Source organism: Phaeoacremonium minimum (assembly GCF_000392275.1).
Source record: "Phaeoacremonium minimum UCRPA7 unplaced genomic scaffold PA7_03_scaffold_167, whole genome shotgun sequence".
Lineage (NCBI taxonomy): Eukaryota > Fungi > Ascomycota > Sordariomycetes > Togniniales > Togniniaceae > Phaeoacremonium > Phaeoacremonium minimum.
In genome coordinates, this window is record NW_006921074.1 from 43,838 (window position 1) to 60,443 (window position 16,606).

The window sequence follows — 16,606 nt, forward strand, 5'->3', positions numbered from 1 at the left end:
CGGCTAAGCTGCAATTTGAGTCAGAGAGCTAAAACGGTGTACTTCTAGATTGTACGATACAGATAGCACTCGTATGTAGCAGCTTATTAACAGATCATCCAAGAACGGTATCACTTCGTTCAATACTTACACTAAGACCTCGCACTCGATGGATCTTCGGACTCCGAGATTAGGAATGCAGAGAATGAAGAAGAAGACAGACGGTGCTTAAGTCATCGATGTCAAAACTATTGACAAAGAGCTGGAAGAATATAAAACGTTCTAACTGTCAGCTGAGATCCGTGGTTATTTGACACATTTCTCTGTATATCCACATTGAAACCCCTATTGATCACTTACCTAACTAGCTGCTCTCTGCACCTGATTGAGCTCTTTCTGGTCATCAAATTTGATCCGCGGTATTCTCATATATCATGGCGAACATTCTAGCTGTATTTGGCGCAACTGGAAATCAAGGAGGCTCCGTGATACGAGCAGTGCTAGCCGACCCTGTTCTATCCAAGAGCTTCAAGATTCGTGCTATCACTCGTGATGCGACCACTCCTTCCTCACAGGATCTGGTAAAGCAGGGCGTTGAAGTCATTACCGTAAGTTGTACGAGTGATTGCGAATACTTGAGTCTGCTGAAATGCTTACTGCTTAAATAGGCGGACATGAACTCAAAATCGTCCCTGGCAAAGGCACTCGAAGGTACTCATAGTGTCTTTCTCGTCACTTTACCCGACTTCGTGACCCCGCCGAACGAGGGCACCGAGCTTGACCGTGGTAAAAACGTTGCCGACGCCGCTAAAGATGCTGGTGTGCAACACGTCATATTTTCGTCCCTTATAAATGTTACCGAAGCCTCAAATGGCAGGCTGCCGCATGTGGTTCACTTTGACCGCAAGGCAGATATTGAACAGTATATACGATCCCAGGGAACGCCGGCCACCTTCATCCAGCCGGGCTATTACATGAGTAATTTCACCAACCTACAATTGCTGAGAAAGGGCGAGGATGGTACATACACATTGACTGGGCCCACGAGTGCTACGAAGGCTCAGCTGCCGCTCTTCTTTCCAGAAGACGACATGGGTAAGTTTACAGTCTCTATGGAAGTCCTAAGATGATCCTCTATTTGGGTTCTTTACAGTATGAATTATGACGCTATGGCCAAGCTAATATCAGAAATCAGGTAAATACGTTGTAGCAGCACTAAAGAACCGTGACAAGGTTCTGGGGAAACAAATCCCCGCCGCGAGTGATTATTATACTCTGACCCGCATAATGGACGAGTTCCGAGAGGTCACGGGGAAGGATGGTCAATATGTTCAGATTGACCAGGATGTCTACAAAAGCTTTTTGCCTCCGCCAATTGCGCAGGAAATTCTAGAAAATGAAGTTTTGTGCGAGGATCCTGGCTTTTTCGCGGGTGCTTCGCTGATTGACGGTCATGAGTTATTGGCTGTTGTTGGCCTGACTCCGACAACATGGAAAGAATATTTGCAAAGCCGGAAAGAGCTTTTTGTATAATATCTTGGCCGTCAGTGGTTAACAGAGCCGCAGTATCTAGACCATCAAACTGAAGCTATAGATAGCCCCGGTTTCAATATGTTGTGAGAGTCGTGAAATTAAGGGACACGACCTAGGATTATGAAGTCTTTGGTAGACGTATAACGTCAGTGAATCAGTGAATAAAGAGCCAAGGTGAACTCAATGAAGACAATGACCAATAGAGACCACACACATTCTTTGCCATGGATCTGAGTACCGTTCCTTTTTAGTCTGACCGAAGTATGTTCCCCTTTTCTTAAAAGCAAGATCAAATCTCCGCTCACTTTCTCGTCAGATCAGTGGAAAGAGTATGTCAAGGCTCAGGAGTTATTATCAATGAAGAAATCAGCAAACGAGATCAAGGAATACCCTAATCATGGTATCCCATACAATCCTTGGTTGTATCAGATATTTAGAACAACTAGGCTAGAACCTGTCACTAGAAGTACATTGAATCATAACCAGCTTTGCTTTCCCACACTATGTTGCTATTGGAGCCCTTTAGAAACCGACAATTGTCAATCGGCGTAATGGTTGAATCCGCAAATGTCATGAAAACGCAGTGGTTATTTTTCTGTATAATCGTTAGAATCTCAGCACCCAAATCCAGTAGTATTGCCCCTGTAAAGGTAGTAGTATGGGAACTATAAAAGACTTACATCACAAGCGTCGAAACATTGTGCAAATGTATTGACAGTGAGTGTACTGACGGTAACAGAACTACTGCCAGGAGTCCTAGCTTTGTAGTTCTTACCACAAGCAGCATTATACTTGTAACCAGTACTGTGAATAGGTGTCTTGCTAGATCCACTTGTGCAACCTCCTGATCCATCATACACCGGACACTCAGATGGATCCGCCAGGAGGTGTATTCCAGATGGGCCACCAGTTTGGACCAAAGCCTTCGCAGAATCAATATACTGGTTGCTCGTCAATACGTCACTGCTGACACCTCCTCTCGAGAACATAGCGCAATTCCCCGTGAACCTGGAAGAGTCAAATGACATATAATTACATGCATAGATGTTGTCGCATTGCTGAAGACAGTCTCGAAAGCTTGTCGCGGTGAATGGAGAGCCTGCAACATCACTGCCCTGCGCAAAGCTGTAGGAAGAGCTTCAAAGCTTCCGTTAGCCTCACTGTCACTTTCACCTGAAATAGGGAAATAGCTTGACATACCGACAAGCGACTAAATAACTGTCTTGGTAAGAAGTATCTCCAAGCACTGCTGCGCCACAAATTCCTGTGCCGCAAGTGCCATCCCGCGCTGTCCCAGGCGTGAAGGCTGAATTAGCTGTTTCGCTATTGACGATGGTGATATCATCGTAGAATCCAAACAGCTGGCAGTTGTTGGAGCACTGCGCGGAGTCGAATGTAAAGGAACCACAGGCGGAGTCGATCTCGCATGTGTTAAAGCAATCCTGATAAGAAGATGCAGTAACAGCAGACAAAGAAGACTCGCCAGAGTACGCAAGGCCACACTCAACCTGGTATTGCCTTGAGTTCACTCCTGCAAAAACCGAGCCGCATGCCTCAGCGGACGGGGAAGGGAGCGAGCACTCGGTGATATATATGGTCGTAGATGGGGCGGGCACAGTGGTCGTGCTCTGGGTAACTCCTACACAGGAGCATGCACTCGAGTATCTTACACTGCCAGAACAAGCAGAAGCGTATGTAGGGATCGACGTTGGGTAGGCTGTTACGGGGCTAGCAGACGGGGCGATAGACTGTGTGGAGGTGAACAAGTTCGTTGGCAGGGCGGTCGAAACGATAGTGGAGTATATCGTACTTCGAAAATGATCAGACCTGAGATTACGTCGCGGGAAAATCTATCTCAGCACTTACCTTGTCTCAGGAGTCACCGTAGCCAAGAAGTAAGAGCTGCAATCTGCAACACCTGAGCGGGTTGGAAATGCAGATGCCCTTACAGCTATGGGTCGCACCACGTCAGCGACCTGAAGGACGCGGATATGAATATGAATCATGGCGATCGCCTACCTCGGAGACAATTATCGGCATTGCAGCCCCCAGATCCAGTTGCTGAGACAGAGCTCAGTAGGCATCCAATGGCTACGGTGGAAACGAAGCGCATCTTGTCCATGATTTACCCCAGTTTGTGAAAAAGAGAACGCTGGAGGAGATCGAAAATCTCGTGCTGCTTGGCCAGAAGCTCCTTAATATCCCCATGCTCAGTAGCTCTCCGAATTACATGTTGGCGGATTCCATCTTCGACTTGGCACCGCGGCCAGATCATTTGAAGATGGCCCGTGGCTACTAGAATTCAATAATTGCTTTAACATTCTGCATCAGCGCGAGCCGCCATTCTTAGTGGTCACTAATACCATCAATAGCCCGGCCTAGCCAAGGGAGCTGATTGCCTCGAACGGGTTAGTTTAGTGAGCTGAGCCATCCAAGCGCACTCAATTAGTGCCAGGCTGAGACCTATGCCTACCGCAGAAGCGCTAGGCGTCTCCGGTTGAGTCTAACAAGCGCATCGTAGATTCTGGACCAGGTACCCACGTGAGGATCTTGCAGGGAGTTTTCTTTCCCTCCCGAGTACGAATCAAATGAAACAGCTGAGAGTTAAGATGCTCTTGACTATAACACATTGTGAGGCTAACTACTTCTCCCATCGGGGCAAGAGAAGAGGTAAGTCGAGACAAGGTCGATTTTTTTTTTATTTTTTTTAATCAGCTTTGGCTCAGATCACTCTATCCAATACACCATCAAATACACCATCAGATACACCATCAGATACACAATGAGACATAATACCATTGTGTCTCTTCACAGTAACCAATTTTAACATAGCAAATGTTCTCAATCAATAGTCCTCTTTCTGGTGCTTCCTTATAGGCTTTTCTGACAGGACCAACTTCCACAGCATAGAGTCTGGAGGTTCTTGACCGGGTCGATTTTATACACTAACAAGATCAAGAGGACCCTATTCACGCGAAAACACCTAATCATTGAACCTAGTCTTGCATAACAGCTCACTTAGGTATTTTGACAACATCACCAAGTGATAAGCATTATACTGGTGGGATATTGTAGGTGTAAAGTTGAGTGCAATAAAGCAGGCTGCGGCAATTGTCAGATTACAACGGACGACTCATGTGTAGAGAGCTGTGGTAAGGCTAGCCGAGACAGGATGTGGTGCCAATTCTCTAGATACATTAGCAGCATATTCCTATCTCTCACATAACTTTTTTGAAATCTGAGGAAAGTAGTTTCAGTGTTGTTCTTGATGTGTCGCTGAGTATAGGATTATGCGGAGTACTATTTGACCCTTCACATGAGTAGACTAAATCTCTTCCCATTCATATAGACCTCATCATTTTCATCTAACCATTTGACAAGTTATCCTCATGTGCGCAATTTGAACCGCATCACTGCAGTCCTTTGTAGATCACACATGGATCGCCAACGAGCAACCTGTCTCAACCTGTACTCAGACCTGCATCTCCTCTCAGTGCTTTCGGGGTGCATTTTGTCGCGTCCTCCCCTCACCTTCCTGACCTCGCCTACTCATCATCGTTCACATCGACTTCTGTTTGCTTCCACTTACGAGCCTGGACACGACGCTTGAACAAAATGTCGATTTCGCGATAAGATCGGCCCTTCATCTCAGGCAACCAGATCCAAGCAAGGACGAAGCAGATGAAGCCTGTGGCACCCCAAACGTAGCCGCACTTGCCGCCAAGGTTTCCTCCCTGCAGTATATCAGCATTTGTTATGGTAAAATTCGTGGAGGCAAAAGGACATCCTTACCGTCGGGTTAAGCATGTAACTTCCCAGGAAAATGCAAGGGATCTCAACGATGTAATACGCAGCGCGACCCATTCCAGTTGTTAAAGGCCTGAGGCGGATGGCTGATGTCTCTCCAATGATTACCCACGAGGCGGGTGCCGGTCCCAAGGTGAATAGGACGGAGATAATGAGACCTAAGGAGGCTTGTGCCAAAGAGGCCGAGTGTGCCTTCGGATTTCCAATAGAGCCTGCAATACCAAGAGCGATCAAGAAACCAGTGTTGATGAGTGTGCCCCAGACATAGATAGTACGCCGGCCAAGGTACGAGGTGAGAATCCAAGAGAGCATGACGAATATCATCTGAAGAGCCGAGGTGATGAGACCCAAGGCAAACGCAGTATTCGTTGGCATACCAGCCTCTGTGTTCGAATCAGTACATGTATCCACTTGAAACAAGATCGTGAAACTTACGCTCGAAGAAGTAGACGGCCTGATTGGCGATGAGGTTGCCAGTTAGGTTTTGTGCCGCGTAGACGCCGCATACAATGAGTGTGCGGTACAAGTCTGTGCCTTTGAATAGTTCCAGATGATTAGGAGACTTCTCAGTTTTCTCGAGCTCAACGACACGTCGCATCATGGCTACAGTCTCGGTAGGCCGCGCTGTCGCTTTACGTCCAAGGCGTGCGACTGCCTTTGCTGCTTCTTCAAGACGTCCCTTGCGGACCAGCCACCAGGGCGACTCGGGTGCAAGGAACATGAGAATAGCGAGCGGGGTGGGGAACATCCATTGAAGCGCAATGGGAATCCTAATTTCTTTTCGTCAGCAACAGACTTGCTATCAGCACGAAGGAGTTCATACTTGTAGGCGTCCGGGTGTTTGATTGGGTTGTAAACGTAGGTAACGGCACCAACGATGATACTGCCAATTGCCCAGAACATCTGAAGCATTTGGGTAGCGGGGGCTCGCAACTGAATCGGCACGATCTCACTGCAGTATGCCGGAGCGTTTGCAATGAAGATACCCCATGGCAAACCCTCGAGAAGTTGGGCTACAAAGATAACCGGCATAGATTCGGCGAAATAGAATGCGAAAATGAAGACGTTCAAGAGCATGAGGCCGCTTATGGTTGCCCAACGATATCCGATCCAGCTGGTAAGTGGACCGGCAAGGAACACACCAATCAGGGCTCCGAGCTGCCCGGACACTTGGAGAGCAGACTGCCACTTTGTAACGATGACGAAGCTGCCGTCGGCCTGCTGTACGCCGTACTTTTCTTGGAACGCAGGTAGGGCGACGAAATTGCCGATGAGGAACACATCGTACGACTCCATAATCTATCCGTGATGTTAGCTATGGCCTGCTGTAGAAGAAATATGATAAAGGAGAAAGTCCAAACGCAAAAAGGGCAGCTTACAATCGTGAAGGACATCACAAACGCCCAAAAGGAAGCCATGGGATACGCTCGGACAGCCTCCAATACTCCCATTCTGTGTTCCGCATTCTCTGCCTCGATGGCATCTGCCTTGTAATCGGCAAAGGCCGCTTTCGTGTCGAGGTCGACATCATGGCCACGTTCCACTAGGGATACGGCCTTCTCAGCGCCGCCAGATTCTTTAGATTCGACGGTGTCGCTCATTTTGGCTGTTATCTCTGCCTGGACGGATAACGTGGAGTATGGAAGACGAAGAGTAGAAAAGAATGAGAGACAGGCGAAATATAAACCACAATGAAGGGGAAAGGGTAGCACTATAGTAATCTATCCTCGTCGGACAGCCGCCGTAGGATTACAGGCCCACTTCTCCGTTCTGGGGCAGATCCGCCTGGGGTCGCGGGGTAGTAAGCCCCCGAGCGCATATGGGTCATGTTCTTCAGAATGGAAGAGTTCGGAGAATCTAAGAAGATCACCGTGTCATTAGGACCCGAGCTTAGAGGACCAGTGATGGCATAGCTCTTTGGTGCGGGTCGTCTCTACGGAGTGCTGCATAGTAATTACGCTGTACTACGTAGATGCTTGTGACCGCACTAGCATGTCAAGAACAGGTTAGTAGATACCTGGGTAGGTAGCTCGAGAGGCAGGTAGCAAGCCAGTTTCGGAGTACTCGAGTAACGTTGGTCTCGGTGCTTTACTCGGCGCTTTAACCCATTCGGTCGTCGCTGTCGTATGAATTTCGGGCGAGTAAGCAAGAACGGGCCAAGAGGCCAAGGGGGACTTGGGGACAATCAAGGAAGGCTAAGCTTCCTTGCCAACCCCGCACCCGTTGTCCCCGAGATGCTTGGACTGTTTCGCTCCCCAACCCCTGGCCAGCGGTCTGGCACCCGAGCAAGGCATGTAGCTTATTGGACCGCCTATAACCGGGAACCTGCAACCTCACTTGCGAGATCCTCCTCCGAGCCCATGTGTTCCCCAAAGACAAAGAGGCCGAAGGTGCCAATTTGGACGCTTAAAAGGCAAGGAATGGCCACTTGTATGAAGGTGGAAGGTGGGAGGTTGATTGTGGGGTAGCGGGTTGAACTTCCCACAACCAATCACCATTTGCTCAGTCCTCCACTGCAGTGAGATTCCAGATGCACAGGTGGTCGACCCGCGTGTCTTGGCAACAGTTCTGCGAAAACACGGATAGACGTACAAACTCCGAGAGCTGAGTCGTGATTAAGACATTCTTTAGCAGCCACTAACCACGACTCGTGAGGAGTTGGTGTCTGGATGATCATATACGTTAATCTTGTTTTTTCATTTGCAAAGAACACCTGGCATTCCACCTCCTACCGCCTTATCAAGGTTAGAGATCAGGTACACGAATTTCGCCACCACACAACCGCACTAGTCACTATTTTACCAGGTAACACTAGTCGGAAATGATAAATGTCTCTCAAATCCTCTTCCTAAGCATCATGAAGGAAGTAGGTGAAAGTTTCTGTCGGCAACTCATCGAAATAGGCCGAGGTGACTGCGTAGTGCTCGGATAGATTCAGCAGGAAGGAGGTGGTGTTACAAATATGCGATGCAATTATCCAATAAGAATGAGCGCAAACCACTAGTAATCTCAGACATGAGGATCCACCAAAATAGAAAGAGCGCAGAACTGCGCTTGAGGCTGGTCGGCCGCGACAATTGGCCTTATTATCTCAGTCATCTTGCCAACCCATACCATGCACTTCCCATTGGCAGCGGCTGCGGTGGCAGTAGGGTCATAGCTAGTCTTGCCTTCTTTGCTTCGGCGCCAGACGAAGAACTGGAGCCCCTGATACGAGGCTATTGGTGCGGGAGATATTTCAAGTCGTTCACTGGGAACCAGGTAATCATACGTGAGGTTGTTTCAACTGGTTACATTAGCAATGGCTTCAGCAACAGTGTTGACGCTGAAGGCAAGACCTTTCATGGACGGCGTCGACAAATAGCATGCGACCGAGCAGGATGTGTGCAAAATGAGAGCCATGCATGTATACTACAATTACGTCACCAGGGGCGTTACTTTGAAGGATCTGAACGAGCATTGCAGATTCGAGAAAGCGAACTTGAGTACTGACGGGTGGACCAGGAGTTAGCTGAATTCTAAGCGACTTCATAATGTGGACTTGAGGCTGTGGACCCTGATCTAGCGAGCAGTAGAGTGGTTGTGTGAGCATTGTAGCATGGTAAGTTGTATGTTGTATCACCAAGGTAGTAGTGATTACATGAGAGTGTACCCGGCTTCTATATAACGGTGAGTCTCTTAGAAGACTCAGGTAAGCTTGAAGTGAGTAGGGGAACAGGGTTTCTGAGAGATTTCGAATTCGCAGTAGGACAAACCAAAGCTTTACTACAGCGAAAGGGTGCCAGACAGTACAAGAACAGATTTATTAACGCCGAGCTAGAAAGGCTACGAAAATAGAGATCGTTGATCAGAATTCTCACGAAGAACAAGAAGCTTTGCAAATTTGTGAGAAGTAACTCATGACCCAAAGAGTTACCTTAGAAAGAAAATCTAACAACATTGATACATAGTAAGAACATGCAAGCAAGAGCCATAAGACTAATGAATGGAAAATAATCCTAAACTAATTACCTCCTATCTTTCTGAGATAATGACGAAGCTCAGCAAATTCGAAAATCCCCATACACCAACAAGGCAAGCCTACAAGTCTCAGGCTTTTCTCCAAGCTGAACAATGCCAATTAAGGGCCGAAAAGACATAACTCAACTCAAGCCCCCTGAAGAAGTTTGGAGGTAGATAAGGAGAAAGAAGAAAAGTTGATGAGAAAGGACAAATTTCTAGATGTATTTCGAGAGGCAACTGCGATAGAACGAGAGGTGTCCACGAGGAGGAAGAGATTAAGTGTTAAAGTCAATTCGTCAAGCTAGCCAAGTTTAGTTAAATCGACGTTTAAGCAGCGCCGCCACTAAAAGCGCCTAGGTTAAGTGATTAAGAGAAGGACTACTCAAGCTACATGCGACATTTTATGTATCGTAAGAGTGGGAACGGAAGAAGCAATGATGGCAGATTGTAATTGAACTCGATTTTCTACCGGTATGATCATCATCTGTCTTAAAATGCCATCACGTTTCTTGTAAGATTGTTTGAGTTCTTCAATATGATGATCGGCAGAATTTCAGTCATGTAAAAGGAATGTAGGGTAGAGCAAGTTCTCGACAACACAATGAAATGCTTTCGTGATGTCCCTCGAAATCATGACAGTCAGGTAATGCTCTCTATCATAAAACTAAGCTTCCATAAAGATTGAGCACATGTGAATGGAGGTCGCACTGGCGTGCGCAGGCTGGCCCCCATGCCAGCATCTAAGCCTGATGCCAGTTCAGTTTGCAAGACCCTTGTTCATCATCAACACGGGAAATCAGTGAGCATTATTTTGATGCCAAAAGGAGTTTTCGGTATTAGAAGGCTCGACCGGTGGCTTTTCTATAGTCAAATTCGTCCATCTCAAGCACGGAGGACTCATGCACAGGACGATTGTGGTAGTTGATTGTGACCACCGACGTCTTCATAATCTTGGAATCACCAGCCAAGATACTCTTGTCGCTTGCCGTATCGTTACTTGAGGCATCTCGTGAACGAGACCGAGCGTGTACTGTGACAACTGTAGTCTGATTGATTGAACGGTGTGGTCGAGTCGCCGTACTGCTCTTTAGATTGGACTGATTATAATATCGACGACTTGAATTTTTCCTTAACTCGGAAAAAAGGGCGCGTAGAACGGGAATAGATGTTGCAATGATAGTAGTCGCTGTTTCTGCTGCACCCCAGATAACTAAGGGCACGCCGTCGACTAGTGGACACAGCTCTATTAGTTTCATGACACAAAGAATGGGAGCAAATGGTATCTTGATATAGTTGTGGACTCACAAGTGAAGTCCCCGCTTGCCAATGTATGAATTTTAGCAGATTTAACGAAACCAGTCACACCGGCGCTGGGTTTACTCGTTAGTGTTGTTTGTACATTGATTGGATAGTTTTGAATGACATAGGCAGAGCTTACAATATACCCATACTCATAGCAATCGCTACGCCTAATTTCTCCTTTTTCGTCATCTGTAGATTGATGATGACAGCCCAGGGCAACATGGCAAGACAGATGTCCATAACACCGGAGTAGACTTAAGAGACCACATATCACTCGTTAACTTCGTTGCATTAAAAAGGGGTGAAGAAGATAGAATTATCATGCGCACCTCCGGAGAAAGTGTTGTAAGTGGGGACAACATTCTTGTCCCAGCATGTCCCAAGTACAGACTTGTCCCATATCCTCGTAACGGGAGTACATTGAATCCAAGTGAACAGCGCTGACAAAAGCATGAAGACGTTCATGCTTACGATGACCACCCAGACAGTGATCTTGGTCCAGTCTTTCGTAATGCGAAGAAGCGTGGTTGCAAACGATGTCTTGCTAAATAATGCACCAAGGATAGAAAAGAATGCTGTGACCTGCCCGAGCAAGCCAAGCTCAAATAAATTGGCCGGGTCGATCTCGAAAACATGACGACCAAAGCCTAGTTGCACTTCGACTGTTGTTGATGCGCTGGGAACAATGAGGAAGAACTGTGTGTTGAAGTCCTGTCAGCAAGACCGGGCTTTTATGGGGAGGGAAGGAAGCAAGTGTGCAAAAGGATATTCATACCCAAGAAACGATAAGCAGCCAATCGTCCCACCAAAGCCCACGATTTCGTGCCAGTTTACAATATACTCGAAGGGCAAGGACCACTCCTGAGATTGCCGATAAACTCCAAATGACGGCAAGGACCTGCTTGCCCATATATGAGATCCCGTTTTGATAGTGGTTGCTCATTCTAGTAGAGATCGACTGTAGACCTAAATACTTTCAGGACCCAATCTTTAACCTCTCGAAACTAATGATACTTCTTTTATGACTTGCAGCATTGGCCAATATCAAAGTTAAAGTAGGAAGTGATCAGCACATCAAGAGCACCGTTAAGGGAAATTCTGGGCCATTTAAGGACACATTGATCGGTGGTTCGAGGATGAGGAGACGATCAATCTTGCAGCTCTTGCTTAGGAGAGACCACCCATCCTGATTTGATCCTGCTACAACGCGCATTCACCACCAACAAGAGACAAGGAACCGGAGATGCTACGCTACGTGACAATATACAGGGAATCTTGCAGATTCGACTGCTGCTGTGCCTTGAAGCTGTATGAGAGCTAGGCGAGCCAGGGGTCACGCCCAGGGGGTTTTATCTGTTGAATACGTTGTCATAAGCTACATGCTTCGGAGCAATGCAAGCCACCAGGGGCAAGTGCTCTGATTGCTCCAGGCTTTTTTTTTCTTTTCCGGAAGCGACGGTAAGTTGAAAGGTACTTTTTCTTTTTCGTCTCCCTCCTTTGCATCATTCCACTTCGCATAATTTCCGAGCGATGCGTCTAGTCCCGTGACGATTACGCATACTTTTTAACCTTGTCTCTTGTCCAGCATGCTGACCAACCGCTATGATATCGGTGCCTCAACCGGGATCTCTCCTTCTCTCATCGACGCCTTGGTCACAAGAAGATGCCGCAAGGCCACTGCTCGGGCAAACCCATTACCCATTAGCTTTGTAAACGGCAGGCTTATTTCTATAATCTACGAGCAATATAGACCGGTTCATCTGTCACATTAGCCACAACAACCGTTTCACTGAGGGCACTTGGAAATAGTTACTAGCAAGGGTCAGAGTGTTACCACCTCAATAGCTTGCCCACCCCACTGAAAGCAGCCTTGCTCTTAAAGCTCCCATTTTTGGCTACTTGAAGACCTCCTTTAACTGGAGATATTCTACATGAACACCTTTCGGCACGAAAGTCACATCAATGGCAGGCGATGAGCCCACAGTAGATTCATCCCGTTTCAGTCTAGGCTCAGACCTAGTGTGTTGTAAGTATCAGATCCTTCATCAAAAGTGTTAGCCTTGGGCTAGACAGGAATGTCTTCTGAACGTCCACGGGTTGTCCGATTCGGGGAAGCAGGGATCGCTTCCCCAACCGCATGCAATACAGGCAACGGGCATATGCGGATACGTGCACTTTCCTTTCCCGAGTTTATAGAACAAGGGGCTGAAGCTATCCCCTGCCAAATGTGACCCCACATTACGGCATGTGGGCAAACACCCTTTACAACCATGCTCGATTTTAACATGTTGGTGCATCCTCAACCCACACACCCCTTCGCTGGCAGCGGCGATTCGATTGAAATCATGTAATTTGGGTAAGTAGACCTGCCCCCAAATATCAAGGCTTTCCAGCAGATCTAGCCTACCCGTTTCTCACCATCCTAAACAATCTGTTCGAGCGGGTTTCGGGAACCTTTTCATTAGAAACTGTTCATTTGTGCACACGCAAGCAAGATAAAAGCCAAGAAGCATTCATGACTGCCATGAATGATAATCAGGTGTTCATACTCATTGGAAAATCAGTCATAACATCGAACTCAGCATCTACATCTGATATGCGCGGGACATCCATTCTCAAGTCTGAGCTTAACTCTTAAGGAACAAATGGTAGCGACTACGGCTGCACAGTGAGATGTATGGTTCCATCCTCGCCACCGAACTGAAAGTTCAAGGATGATAAAATTATTTTCGTTACCAAACCTGTGTAATGTACTTTGATACTCAAATTCTCAGAGGTGGAACTGAGACAAGGGACCCTGGAGCCACCAATTCTAACTATTGAATCCATGCCCCCGGGGTTTTTCCTCAAGCGAGCTTCATGCCGCCAGTGCATGATTCTCCAATGAAAAGGTGCATCTTCGAGAATATTAGCCCAAAGCCGACGGAGGATGCCTCAATATGTAGCTCTCACACAATCCTCATAAACCGACCGTTCCCTTTCACCCAGCTCCCCCCCAGGACTTCTCACAGGCCGCCGCACGATGCAATCTGCAACCATGGTCCGGACATGCATCCTTTCACTGATGCTTGTGGCCGTGCTGCCAGTACTTGCGGCATGTACCTGCACCAGTAAAACAATCATACCCCGAAAGGAATACGGCAGCTTGTCCAGGCAGGAGAAACTGAGTTTCATATCTGCCATTAAATGTGTTATGGGGAAGTCGTCGCTTTTGCACAAGACTGTCCCCGCAACGACTAATCGATTTGATGATTACGCTGCGATTCATGTCAACATGACTACCTCCATTCATATCGATGGCATTTTCTTGTCGTGGCACCGTCACTTTGTTTATCTCATGGAGAAAGAGCTACAGTCATGTGGCTGGCCATCCACTCTCGGCATGCCGTACTGGAATTACACACTGTACCCGGATTTGGAGAAAAGCCCTTTGTTCGATGGGACGGAGACCTCGCTAGGCGGCAATGGATTGTATGATCCCGATTCTGGAGTCTACGTGACTCCAAGCGGCGTAGTCCTGCCACACGGCAGCGGCGGTGGATGCGTGACTAAAGGGCCCTTTGCATACCATACAGTCAATTTTCAGCCACTGGATTTTAGTCTAGTTTTCACTGGCTTGCCAGCAAACTGGACGCAGCCCAACCCCCATTGCATGACACGTGACCTCAATAACTACGGCGTCATCAACTTCAACAACAAGAGTGACATCGACTACTTGCTGGCTAGAGCAACGCTGGCTGACTTCCAGACGGATATCAATGGGTACGGAGATAGCCCTGGTGTTCATGGTGGAGGCCACTATGCCATCGGCGGTACGGGATATGATTTCTTTGGCAGCCCACAGGATCCTGCATTCTATCTCCATCATTCAATGTTGGATAATATTTGGGAGCAATGGCAAGCGGCGGATCCAAAGAATAGAAGATACGTATACGAGGGCACAAGCACCATATTCAATCAGCCTACGACGCCTGATGTCACGAACAACACCGTGCTGAATTATGGTGTCTTGGGGCAGACGACAGCGAAGCAAGTGCAGGACCCATTGGCCAATGGGTATTGTTACCAATATATCTAGTATGAGATTTACGGCCCCTACTAGTAGAAGGGAGCCATTTTATAACCTATATAATACATAATACTAAAAACTTTGCTCGAGCTATCCATGCCCAGGCGGAAATAGGAGGTGGCGAGTGATTTGTTCCCAGTCAGTTGCACCATAAGCTGCAGACGGCCGCATATATACCTAAGCCTCAGATGATGGTCATATGATGCAATCCTATGGCAGGCCGACAGCTCTCCGAGTGATTGTAGGGTCGACCTTTCCCTTGATGTCTCCGCGATATTGAAGTACAAACCGATGATGCATTAGCAGCTATGATACCTCATTGGCCTGAAGATTGCAAAAGGCCAATTACTCTTTAAATGGAAAGGAGTAGAAACAAGAGTTCAGGCTTTATCTTGGTCTCTATTGAAGTCACATTGTATATCACCTTACAAAATGAGAAGACGTCAGATCTCGAAAATGAAAAGCGTTGATGCGAACATTGGCGGCACTCCGGATAAGAGTTTTGCCTGCTAGTTGTTCCACTGAGGGGTTGACGACGAGATTAAAGGGCTTGGCTTCTAGCTAGGAAATCATTATATGAAGGAATTTCTGTCCCTGATGCTAAACTGAAGACAAGAGCTACTAATTAAAATTGAACATTGATTAGCATATCAAACATATCATCATGGGGGCTTTCAAACCAAAAGTCAAAATCGCGGTCATTGGAGCTGGCTTGATTGGTCCACGTCACGCTGCGACAATCGCACAAAGCGAAAATGCCAGTCTGGTTGCTATTGTTGATATTTCGCGAACAGGAGAGCACCTTGCCGCCGAGTTAGGTGTTGCGTATTACCCTTCTATTGATGAACTTCTTCAGTCCACGAATAGGCCAGATGCTGCAGTGATCTGCACACCAAATGATACACATGCCTCTATAGCTAAAGAGCTATCCTCTGGTGGCATTCATCTTCTCATCGAGAAACCATTTTGCACCGACATTCACAGTGGGAGAGACCTACTTACGCATCTCGAGACCACAGGTGTTAAGGTTCTGGTCGGACATCACCGCCGTTTTAATCCATATATGATTGCTACAAAGCAGATAGTGGCTTCAGGCATCTTGGGGGACGTGGTGGCAGTTAACGGCCTCTGGGTGTTGTATAAACCTCCCGACTACTTTGGTTCAGCGGCTGAATGGAGAAGAAGCAAAACCGGTGGCGTTATCTTGATCAATATGATTCATGAGGTGGACTTGCTTCAATACATACTGGGACCAATTATCAGGGTCCATGCGGAGAAAACCACCTCTAAAAGAGGTTATGAGGCGGAAGAAGGCGCGGCCCTTACACTGCGCTTCAAGAATGGAGCTGTTGGAACATTCTTCATATCGGATAATATCCCATCGCCTTACAATTTCGAGTCAGGAACGGGCGAAAATCCCCTTATACCGAAGGCAGGACAGGACTTTTATCGAATCTTCGGAACGGAGGCATCCTTAAGTGTGCCTGATATGTCAATATGGTCGTACAACGAGGGTATGAAGTCGTGGAACTCGGAAATGGTGAAAGAGCAGCAGGTTGTCGCAGATGGTGTGCCCTTCGATTTCCAGCTAACACACTTCTGCGACATCATCCGTGAAAACGAAACCCCGAATTGCGATGCAAAAGCTGGATTTGCGGCACTAGTCGTATGCCAAGCTATCAAAGACGCAGTGGAAGGAAACCGAACTATTGATATTGATAAGATCTAGTAGATTAGGACTGCGTAATGGATCATTGCGAATTGTCACGTCACTAGCGCATGTCTCCCTAATAAAGAGCAGCATCTTATAAGATGGTCTAGGATTGTAGTTTCTTATGGAACTACTGTATCGGATATGTATAGATAGCAAGCCACATCAGTGTTTGATATTTAGCCTGGACCAGCTGTACTTCT

The 16,606-nt window shown here is 47.2% G+C and overlaps 2 protein-coding genes across 2 annotated transcripts; one reads left to right on the top strand and one right to left on the bottom strand.

Moving 5' to 3' along the window:
* Positions 1-413: 413 nt before the first annotated feature.
* Positions 414-1,512, top strand: UCRPA7_2546 (putative family transcriptional regulator protein; the record flags this gene model as incomplete). Its single annotated transcript, XM_007915108.1, has 3 exons — positions 414-587; positions 648-1,074; positions 1,175-1,512. 3 exons carry the CDS (start codon positions 414-416, stop codon positions 1,510-1,512), a joined length of 939 nt encoding a protein of 312 aa, XP_007913299.1.
* Positions 1,513-5,057: 3,545 nt separating this feature from the next.
* UCRPA7_2547 (putative maltose permease mal61 protein) lies at positions 5,058-6,920 on the bottom strand (the record flags this gene model as incomplete). The annotated part of the gene is made up of 5 exons (XM_007915121.1): positions 5,058-5,246; positions 5,305-5,702; positions 5,755-6,089; positions 6,143-6,618; positions 6,699-6,920. 5 exons carry the CDS (start codon positions 6,918-6,920, stop codon positions 5,058-5,060), a joined length of 1,620 nt encoding a protein of 539 aa, XP_007913312.1.
* Between the last annotated feature and the right edge of the window lie 9,686 nt (positions 6,921-16,606).